We start from the raw sequence: 11,859 nt of genomic DNA on the forward strand, positions 1-11,859 counted from the left end.
TTTTGTTTTATTAAAGAAATCAATACTTTTATACAGCAAGGCGATATAATTAATGCTTTAAATTAATTAAAAGTGATGGTAAAGACATTTATAAAGTTACAAAAGATTTCCATTTCAACTAAATGCTGTTTTGTTTGCACTTTGTTCATCAAAGAATCCTAAAAAAATTAAAAGTAATAATAATTGTATCATGGTTTCCAAAAATATATTAACTGTTTTCAACATTGATAATAATAAGAAACATTTCTTGAACATCAAATCATAAATGTAAATGTATATATATATATTAAAATAGAAATCCATCTATCTATCTATCTATCTATCTATCTATCTATCTATCTATCTATCTATCTATCTATCTATCTATCTATCTATCTATCTATCTATCTATCTATCTGTCTATCTGTCTGTCTGTCTGTCTGTCTGTCTGTCTGTCTGTCTGTCTGTCTGTCTGTCTGTCTGTCTAATCACTTAGATGAAAAACAGTTGGAAATACATTCTAAAACATACAGCATAGATTATATTTTTTCCTGTGACACTTAAAGTTGAAATTTAGCTGATTGGATCAATTGAAGATATAGGGCAACACTTTATTTTACAGTGTCCTTGTTACATGTTAAATGTAGTTAGTTACTATAGTAATAACTATAGATTATGCATAATTACATGCATCTGACCCAAAACTGAAACCTAATCCTAACCCTATAGCAAGTTCATGTAGTTAATTACTATTACTCAGTACTTAAATATATAATTACAGTGAAACAAGGACACCTTAAAATAAAGTGTAATGAAATGTTGCACTAAGAAAATAAGCTAAACTGAACTGTCGCTCAGTAGCATACAATTGATCAATGCATTGAAAAACTTGTATCTGTTGTTTTTCTTGCAGAGGTTATTTTGAGACTGAGCTGGGGACATGTGAACCCTGTGATGAACTCTGTCTGACCTGCGATGGCACAAGCACGCAGTGCCTTTCGTGTCGAGAAGGCCTTCATCTGGCAAACGGGCAGTGCAAGCAAAACTGCGCCCCCATGAGCTACGTGGCAGAAGACGGCACATGCAGACGCTGTGCTCCTCACTGTGACGTGTGCACCAATTTTTACACCTGCACTAGTGAGTGATTGTTACCTCTGAGATGTGCAAAACGTCTCTAACAAGAGTAGAAACGGTTACAGCCAAAATGAGCCCTGAAAACCTGTCAGTGTCACTTCTGTAGAATGACATTACATTAATTTTCCCTGTTATATTATCTTGTTTGCTATCTATCCATTTGCACATTTGCAGATCAGCTAACACTCCTTGATTACTTTCAGTGGAAATTAGATTAAAATGTATTTGAAATTCAAATATTTTGTGTACCTTTAATTTCAGGGTGCAGTTTTCTCTATTTGCTCTTAAACGGGGCATGTAAGGCAGTCTGTCCGAAGGGTTACTTTGAAGATTTGGATAAGGGGGTCTGTGTGAGCTGCCATCCCACCTGTACCACCTGCTCTGGTCCCCTATCTGACGACTGCGAGACCTGCTCTTCCCTCACCCCAAAACTCTACGAGGGCACGTGTTTGGAGGTGTGCCCAACGGGCACTTATTACCAGACCTCTGATAAAGAATGCCAGGGTGAAGTATTATCTGTAATGTGATGTATTATGAGCAGGGGTGCACATAGTCTCGCGTAGCCAGACCTTCAGACTGATGGCAGAGGGTCTCTATCGCAGCTTTTCTAAGCCAAGGACCGCCCAAGAGGACGTTTGACTGACATGTAACGCAACCAATCACAGTTCTTTTTGTTCTGCGTCATGTTTAGGGGCGTGACAATATAATGTCGATGTCCCTACAATAACACACCGGCCTGCTTCTAATAAATTATTAATTCAAAAACGTTGTGCAAGTTTACTGCAACAATGGAGCCGCGAACTTCACATACTTTTGAAAATCCAGCGTTTAGTTGATCCTGCTAAGCGCTCATTGTCACAGTTGTAAACACCACGGCTTTCTTCTTCCACGAGGGGTTTTGGCGTCACGGCATTTGTTTCCACGTGGACCGTTAAAGAACGCGACACACACGTCTCCCGGACGTCCAGTAGAATTCAACCTATCAGATCGCAACTTCGACAGTCCTGAAGTGTGCCATATGCATCAGACGTTCAGCCAAAGGTCCGTGGGCATGACGTGGCTGAGACTAGGTTGCACAAAACTTTTTTGGTCTGGTTCTCAAGTGAGCACCTGGAGATGCTGCTTGGTACTCAGGTATCCTACAAGCTGCCGATATGTAAAATAACACTATTTGTTCACTGTACAATTGAAATATTAGTATTAGTAATAGCCTATTAAATATTATATTTAGTTCATCTTTGTTAGAGCTGTATTTTTTTATTTTATTAACATTAATGACACAGACAAAGGCATATTCCTGCTTTGCTTTAGGCTGCTGTCACTTTAAGACCAAATGCAAGGACCGAATATACTGATACACATCCGATTTCTTTCTCAAATATTCACTTATGACATAACATAAAAAGAATTCTCGCTGAGATGGGTGTTTTGACACCATGGGTGTTCCATTCAAGCACAAGTTAAATCGAAAGAGGAATCAATTTGGTGTTTGAGCGCTGTCTGAAACGCGCCTCTCTCTCTCTCTCTCTCTCTCTCTATCTGTGTGCGCGCACTTCGGGTGTGTGTGCAGCTGTGCGTACGGTTTTCGCCTCTTCTTCCGCGTTTAAAATTGTTTGCATGTATAAATTGGCAAAACAAGACACTTCTAAATGATAAACTTTCACTCCATGATGGTTAAACTTCATTTTTTTACATGTCTGTACATTTAGCTTACACAAAAAGTACGCCCAAAGTATACTTACAGCTTAATGTTTATGGTAAGGTATGCGCACAGTGTGCGTGAGGTAAATTTCATTATCAGCATAGCATGCGCAGCCCATTTATTTTCTAAGAGTGCATGTGTACACTATCTCACCTTGCACATGCGCCTTGAATTATTATTATTATTATTATTTTTTTAAATTGTCCACAAGATGGCAACACTGCCCCGGGCCTGTTGTTTCACAGTCAAAATTCTATGATTTTTTTTTTTTTTTTTTTTTTTTTTTTTTTACGCGTACAGCGTACGTGATGTAAGTTCTGTCATCAGCATAGAACGCAAATACTGTTCACATTGTGTTTTTTCTAACATGGAATACTATGTTCGGCTCGCATATGCATCTTGAATTTTTTTTTTTGCACTAATTAGTTGTCAAAAAAGAAACGGATGAGATTGAACATCAACCAACCACACAAGTGGTTATAAACTGGTTATATGAATTACTGATATATTTTATAACCACAATAATTTAATATATGTAGATAAATGTGGCTGATATGCAAAAATGTTCTTATATGTCCCATATTTGTCTCCGTAGAATGTCACCAGACCTGTGCACGCTGTGTGGGTCCTGAGCCCACCCAGTGTATGCAGTGCGAAAAGGGTCTCGTTCTTGATCCCAACACCATGATGTGTGGGGTTACCGGGGATTCAGACTGCCCACCCAGAACGTTCCTCCAAAATAACCAGTTCACTTGCCAAGCATGTCATCGACTCTGCCAGTCCTGCGAGGGGCCGGGACCCACTGACTGTCAGACCTGTGCCCTGCCCAACTACCTCCACAGTACGTATGACTTGAACTTGTATCAATACATTTCTATTTCTTAAGTTTAGGTCTACTATTAAACTATAAAGAACCAATTACTCATCTGAATCACAACCTGTAATTATGATGAATTATTAATGTATACATTTTCAACAGAGGGTTCAAATTACATAGTTTGTGTTTAATTTGGTGTACACCCAGTGCACAGCTGTAGGTAGGTCTTTGCTAACCAGCTAACTCATGTTGAAATAGCTGAAATAGTTCTGCTAATCAGATGTGGGCCTACTATTACCTAAAATTCTGTCAATAAAAATTGTGTCGGATGTTTGGGTTGATCAACTAGTTCTTCCAATATGGTAAAATCGAAGCCATTGTTACTGTTCTTACACTGTGTACAATTGCTGAGGATTGAGGAAGCTTCCGGAGCTGAAATTAAAGGTGGTATCAGCGATTTCAGGCCCAAACATAAATGATCACATTCATCTAATATTTCGCTAGCTGCACGCCCCATAAGCATGCTGTCAAAAAAACGTGTCTCTCTAGGTAGCCTAGGCTCTGAGATCTGCACACAAAAACAGCTGTTTTCACCCGTTTTAGCCAAACACTCAAAACCCAAACAAATAGTGTTCCAACCAATCATCGACAGGGGCGGGTGTTGTGAGGTTTTCGCGTGCAGCCGTCATAGGCAGCCGTGCACGAGCGCAAAACCTCACAACACCCGCCCCTGTCGATGATTGGTTGGAACACTATTTATTTTGGTTTTGAGTGATGTTGATACCAACTGTTTTTGTGTGCAGATCTCAGAGCCTAGGCTACCTAGAGAGACGCGGTTTTTTGACAGCATGCTTATGGGGCGTGCAGCTAGCGAAATATTAGATGAATGTGATCATTTATGTTTGGGCCTGAAATCGCTGATACCACCTTTAAGATATGGTAATGGGCGTTTCATTTCCATCAAGCTATAGACCAATCACAACAGACTGGGCCATCTGACCAATCAGAGTGGAGTAGGCTCGTGGAAAGGAGGAGTTCAGAGAGGCTGAATCTTCAAACAAATAGTTTCAGACTCATTGAGAAATTTAGGTGATGCTGCAATGTATGAGGAAATGAAAGTGTTTTTTGACCTTAGATGCATGTAAACCTTTTTGCAGGAGACCAAAACAAAATTAGGAACCTTTAAAATAGCATAATAGGGGCACTTGAAAAATATATATATTTTTTTCTTATCTTTATAAGTAGTAATACTGAATTAAATCCCTCTCTTGGATCTAAAGTGCAGTAGAAACAGCAAAGTGGTGTTTTAATGTACAAGTTCTACTTAAAGTTACTGGTTTAAATAGACTGTGTTTGTGTTCCAGATGGTTCGTGCGTGAGCACGTGTCCTGTGGGAACTTACAGTGCCCATGAGGAGGCCGACGGGGTGGATCTGGGTTTCTGTATGCCCTGTGATCATGTGTGTACCACCTGCACCGGGGCATCTCCCAGAGACTGTCTGAGCTGTGCACCAGGTTACCTTCATCTGCTCTCTCATCTCTGTGTTAGCCACTGTCCCACAGGGTGAGATCATCTTACACACACACACACACACACAACAAAATGTCATCCATCCACTGCTAATTACGAGTATCAGAGTTAGATAAAACTGATTGCTCCTAAAACTTTTCATAACTTAAAGTAGTTAAAGACTGACTTTAGGTAAAGAATGACTTTGACAAGGGTCAAATTGTTATCGGCAAGGTTTGTACAGCTACCAGAGCCGTGCCCTAGTGGCGTGGCTACAGATATGTGAGCTGTGGTGCTCAAAAAATGGGAAATTCAGGTTTGATTCTGGCCTGTTTTGATCTAATTCCACAGTAAGTTCCTGCCTTCTCTTCATTGTCTGCATATAATAACAAGAGATGCATGTCTTGATGTCCCGTCCTCAGGTACTACAGCTCAGAGGAGCGCTGTGAGAAGTGTGACCGTTCCTGTGAGCAGTGTACGGGCCCAGGGCCGGACGCCTGCAGGGTGTGCACACCTCCTTTGTTAGACCTGCAGGGCACCAGACAGTGTGTGGATCAGTGTCCACAGCGCTTCTTTGAGAGCGGGCACAGCTGCAGACAGTGCCACACCAGCTGCAAGTCCTGCACAGGTGCTTCTGTTATCATTGTTCTTACATTTTATGAGCTTCTGTAATGCCAGTATCTACTACAATCTTCATTCTTATCAATATATGGTGGCCCTTGTTTGATCTCAAAATGTCAATGCAAACAGATATTCAGTTTGCTGATTGATTTTAATGTGATAAAATGCACGCTATAGAAACCGCTATGAAATAAAACCTGTTGACTTAACCACCAAGGAAGTAAATAATTCCTGGAAAAATCTATTAGCATTCCTGTCCATATCTAGGAATTAAGCCGGAACAGGATTCCCTGAATAGTAAGAGATTTGAAATCTAGTAATTATAAGGTACTCATACTTACTAATGACCTCCCACTCTAAAAGGAATATTTTGGGTTCACAATTTAAGCTCAATCAACAGAACTTATGGCACAATGTGGGTTACAATGAAAATGAATTTCTACCTGCCTACTTTCCCTTAAAGGAAGTGAAATTCTGACCTCAGAAATAACTTCAGATTAGCATCTCTTTGAAGGAAACCGCATACGCCTCGCCCTTTCTCATCTGCGTGTTTCTGTGTTGTTTGCAGATAGCACTCCTCAGGGATGTGTGACGTGTGACTGGGGCAGCGTCCTGCAGGATGGCGTGTGTTACCCTCGTTGCGAGGAAAGTCGATATTACTCACAGGGTGTAAGTGCTTATGTCAGAGTATTTATAGTAGTACCTCATTATTTACTGCTATTTATGTGAAAAGATGAAAACTATCATTACTAATTCTTGAAAAATTTGTAATCCAAATGTGAGCCATCATCACGTGGCTGTTGTAGCTAACAAATGTTCATCTGTCATTGATTAGGAAAGAGAAGTCATTTTAAAAGATAACAGCTTCTTGCCTGCAAAATAGTGTCATGTTCATTGTACAAGACAACAATATCTGTGACTAAAACATGGAAGCATAGTATGCAGTGTTAAGTTTACACAATTTAAAAAAGTTTAAACAAGCCTAAAGACTATAAAGTAAATGTTGAACTATAAAACTCTTTATAACAGAAGTTACTCTTTAGATTTATTTACCGTCATTACCAAGATGAAACCATCTAAAAAAAATGTGTGACTGGAAAGTATGTTTCTTAAGAATCTTTTGATCTAAAGGCATTACAAAATCTCTAGAATAGTCATTATGTCTTATTTGTAATAAGCACTTATTGAGTTTCTCATTAACATATTTTTTTAAATGGCTTTACAGATCAAATAATACAATTTTTAACAGAACAATTCATGTTTTTTAGAAAATGATATGCTTCACATTTCTGTGAAGCCCTTTTGCTTCCATTGTAAGTTTTCTTTACTAAGCCAACAATACATTGCAACTGTCAAACAGAACAAAAGATTTCATTCCACATGTATCTCTTTCAATGGCATTAGGGAGTTTGTGAACCCTGTGATGAGTCCTGTAGACATTGTTCCAGTGCCGGGCCCAGGAGCTGTCTCACCTGTCATTCGGGTTTTGCCCTACATGCCACTGACAGTCAGTGTTTGCCCTGCTGCCAGTCGGGGCAGAAGGACAGGGCGTGCTGTCTCTGCGATACAGGCTCAGGTATTGCTCGAGTTTTTACTTTAAGCCTTTTAATTGGTTATTCACAAAGACACACAATGCCACGCATTTTTACAATGGGAGTCATATATTTCCTGTTTTACTTAAAGTACCATTTTCTATATGACTTGAAAGCCATACAACAGCTTTTTATGAGGAACAGATGAAAAACATATGCCATAATTCACTGAAAATACTCCTTCCTGCTATAGCGGTCAAATTGTTGTGGTGGTTTAATTGAAAAAAAAAAATGTAACTATTAACAGTCACTATATATATATATATAAAAAAAAAAAAATATATATATATATATATATATATATATATATGTATGTATATGTGTGTGTGTGTGTGTGTGTGTGTGTGTGTGTGTGTGTGTGTATGTATGTGTGTATGTATGTATGTATGTATATATATACATATAAACACACACACACACATCGATGAGCCAAAACATTCTGACCCTCTGTCTAATATGCTGTTCATGCATGACCTCTACAAGAACCCTGAAGGTGTCCTGTGGTATTTGACACCAAGACATTAGATCCTTCAAGTCCTGTAGGTTGCGAGGTTGAGACAGTAGATTCCACGGTTGCTCAATTGGATTGAGATCTTGGGAATTTGGAGGCCAGGGCAACACCTTGAACTTCATCATGTTCCTCAAACCTTTCCTAACAATGTGTGCAGTGTGACAGGGTGCATTATTCTGCTGGGAGAGGTCACTGCTATCAGGGAACATCATTGTCATGAAGGGGTGTACCTGGTCTGCAACCATGTTTAAGTAGGCGGCACGTGACAAATTTATGTCCACATGAATGGCTGGACCTAGGGATTCCCAGCAGAACATTTTCCAGAGCATTACACTTCCTCCACCGGCTTTTTGTCGTCCCACAGTGCATCCTGGTGCCTTCACTTCCCCAGGTAAATGGCACACATGTAAATAGCCATCCACATGATGTAAAAGAAAACTGGACTCATCGGACCAGACGACCTCCTTCCACTGCTTCAAGGTTCAGTTCCGACTTTTGCATGCCCATTGTGGGCGCTATTGACAGTGGACAGGGGTCATCACAGGCACTCTGATTGGTCTGCGGCTACGCAGCCCCATACGTGGCGATGAACTTTGTGTTGTGAGTGACACATTCCTCTCCTAACCATCATTTACATTTTGTGTGACTTGTGCAGACAAGTAGACTTGGCTTGGACCAGACGGGATAGCCTTTGTTGCCCTCATGCATAAATGAGCCTTGGGTGGCCAACATCCTGTCGCCGGTTTGTGGTTTGTCCCTCCTGCTGGTAAATTCTCACCACTGCTGACCGAGATCAACCCACAAGCCTTGCAGTTTCAGAGATACTCTGACTTAGTCGCCTTTCCATAACAATTTGGCCCTTGTCAAAGTCACTCAGATCTTTATTCCTGCTTATTTTCTCCTGCATCCAACACATTGATAATCAGAACTGGTTGTTTGCTTACCTTGAAGATAAAGGCCTTGATTGAAGATGATCAACAGTAGGTGACTGGTCATAATGTTTTTGCTCATCAACATATGTGTGTGTATAATATTAATTTTACAGGTTTTACAGTGAAAAAGTCCCTTTAATGCTATTCTTTTTTTTTTTTCTTTTTTTTTTACAGCATTGTGTCTTGAGGCACCTGTTCCGAGTAAAACTCAGGATGAAGTTATTCTAAGGTCCCAAGCGGTACAGCACGCATCTGCAGCCTTACCTGCTGCTCTGCTGCTAGCTGTAGTGCTAGCTCTAGTTGTGTTTGCTCTGGTACAGGCAAGGGCCAAAAAAAGGTTATGCTGGAGACAGAGCTATGAACGGCTGAGCGGGGAGGCCAGTTCCCGGCCCATGCCCCATGGAGTACCAGAACCAGAGGACAGCGGAGACGAGGCAGATGTGGTCTACACCAGCCGAGATGGATCTGTCTATCGTCGCTATGGTTTCATCCACGAGCCAGACACGGAGGAGGAGCAGGATGAGGAGGTTACTGAGAATACACATCTCAACAGAACCTAAGATATGGTCACTAAATAAATTCTACTAATTCTTTACACGCACACTTCTGTGGTCAAAACTAGTGGTCGACTGATATTGTTTTTTTTTTTTATCTCTGATGCCAATGCTGATATTTTTGCTGGTTGGCCAAGAAGCGATATATATCACATTATTCAATTTAAAGATAGTAAAAATACTTGCTAATGGTTCAAATTAAATTTAACTGTATTTTACATAATGTTGACTAAATTAGAAATAAATAATTTGAAAATGAACATGAAATATTTTGAATTGCGAAATAAACCGATATATACTTTAGATCACAATTTCTGCCTTTGCAATCCCATTATAGTATATTTCACAAATAAAGAAATTGTTAAAAATATAAATAATAAGAGTTCACACGTTTTTATAATGGCTATAAATTTACACCACAAGATTTCACAGCTGGATTTGCCAAAGTTTGCAAGGTTTATGAAATGAAAAAGTTTTTTTAGATTCAAAGGCTTAAATTTTAATTATATAAAGGCGTATTGCTGTATGCTGACAGTACGAGAAAGTATAGTGTTTGTCTTTCAATTATTAGCCTAATTATAGCAAACACTTTTTTGTATATACTGTTTACTTTCTGGGTTTAACAGCTCTGTTTATAATTTATTAGACAGGACTGTTAAACAGACAGCAAACTAATAAAGATGGAAATGGGAGCTCAGATTCTTAGGTGCTGGCGTTCTCAGCGTTTTCAAAATTAAAGTCTTGGCTGTCAAAAAAAAAAAAGCCCTGCTTCCAACCTATCAGCCAAACAGAAAAAATTATTGGGTGATGCGATCATTAAAAATCGCCAAATATTGGCTGATGTATCGGTCGACCACTAAAAACCCACTGGACTGGAAAATGGTAACAACAGACAACTCTGTAATTAATGCTAAATCGATACATGATAGCATCTTTTTTATGTTCTTTCTTGATATGTTTATTCTTATATACTGTATATATTTATCTGGAATTTCAGAATATTGATGCCAGCGTCTATGTAGACTGTTATGTTATTGTAATATAACTCTGTCTGTAATGTAATGTTTGTTAATGTTATTAATGATGGTTACTAAAAAGTGGTACCAAACACTTTTTTTGGGGGGGGGGGGTGATTAGAAGGTGACAGTTTATTTAGAGATCCTATATTTTCTTAGTAAAGAATATTCAATCCATTTCAGAAGAAGATTATTTCTGTCTCTTTATTGGCTGTTTTGCTGAACAGTAAGTCTTGAGAATGCCTTTGCATACACTGTAAAAAAAAAAAAAAAAAAAATCACAACCTTTTTTCTTTTGTCAAATTAACAAATTAACTGTCCTTCCTGGGACCAAGCATTGGTCTTAGGAACCTTAACGGAAGCCCCATTTAAACCCTTGGAATCAATCTCAGAAAAAATGCTATCAACGTGGCTTTGTTATTAGCATTAACATCACTCAGAAGAGTAGGAGACCTCCCTCTTTCGGTAGGCTCATCCTTCTTAGACTTTGCACCAAGAGATGTCAGGGTTATTTTGCACACCAGACCGGACTACAATCCAAAAGTATCTTCTGCGGCTCCTCAGGAGGTCACTTTGGGGGCTTTATTTCTTTTGTCTCATGAGACACTGGAGCAAGAGAGATTACACCTGCTATGTTTGGTCGGTTTTCTGAGAATCTATCAACCGCTCAGGTCAGTGGCATAGATCAGTGGTTCCGAAACTTTTTTCCAGGAGACCCCTATTTTAACAATCAAAATTCTTAATGTCTCATTAGCTTTTATTCCATCAACTGGTTTAAATTTACAACAGCACAAAAATTTGGTCTGCCCAGAAAGCCTAAATTAAAATGTAAATCCACATTAAATTTAAAAAAAAAAATGTTATGGAACAGCAGAAATAGAGCAGTTTTCCCGCGCAAAGCAGCACATCGCATATAAACACTCCTTTATTCATATAATTTCCCTCAGTACTCGGATGTAAAAACCTTTCACTTCTTTCAGCCATGTTTTCACACAAAACAAAACATCTCGGTTATATATGGTAACCCTCGTTCCCTGAGGGACGGAACAGATGCCACACAGAGACCGACGAATAGGAATCTCGCTAGAGAGGCCAATCTACTTCGAGTGAAACTAAAACGAGCCAATACATATTAGCATGCATTCAGCCTTGCAGCGCGGGTATATAATGAGCAGCTGGTGTGATTGCACTTCAGTTTTTTGCTGAGGAGCCAAGCCTGAAAAGCTGGCCGCCCCGGCGGGCAGCAGCAGATATGGTCTCCGTTCCCTCCCTCAGGGAACGAGGGTTACCATATGTAACCGAGACGTTCCTCTTTGGTCGGTCAATCGACGCAACGTCGAGACCGACAAATAGGAATCCCTACTAAAGGGCCACAGCTGCTGCATCCCAAGCCTCTACACCCTCTTGCCTGGAAGGACGATAGGAGAGGGCTTACACTGAGTGTATCTGCCACTGTTGTTCTGTGATACAGTGAGATTATTGGATAACACTG

The 11,859-nt window shown here is 39.6% G+C and overlaps 1 protein-coding gene across 1 annotated transcript in view; it reads left to right on the forward strand.

Moving 5' to 3' along the window:
- The window catches only part of LOC308685101 (cysteine repeat modular protein 2), a 28,289-nt gene extending 17,664 nt beyond the window's left edge, over window positions 1-10,625 (forward strand). The window contains exons 9-16 of the mRNA XM_081356634.1: window positions 893-1,116; window positions 1,375-1,617; window positions 3,411-3,656; window positions 4,997-5,195; window positions 5,564-5,769; window positions 6,331-6,431; window positions 7,167-7,338; window positions 8,972-10,625. Coding sequence (XP_081212760.1) covers window positions 893-1,116; window positions 1,375-1,617; window positions 3,411-3,656; window positions 4,997-5,195; window positions 5,564-5,769; window positions 6,331-6,431; window positions 7,167-7,338; window positions 8,972-9,357 — 1,777 coding nt within the window. The 3' untranslated portion in view covers window positions 9,358-10,625. The remainder of the gene's footprint in view (window positions 1-892; window positions 1,117-1,374; window positions 1,618-3,410; window positions 3,657-4,996; window positions 5,196-5,563; window positions 5,770-6,330; window positions 6,432-7,166; window positions 7,339-8,971) is intronic.
- The last annotated feature ends 1,234 nt before the right edge of the window (window positions 10,626-11,859 follow it).

Source organism: Scardinius erythrophthalmus (assembly GCF_964197995.2).
Source record: "Scardinius erythrophthalmus genome assembly, chromosome: 24".
In the NCBI taxonomy this organism is placed as follows: domain Eukaryota; kingdom Metazoa; phylum Chordata; class Actinopteri; order Cypriniformes; family Leuciscidae; genus Scardinius; species Scardinius erythrophthalmus.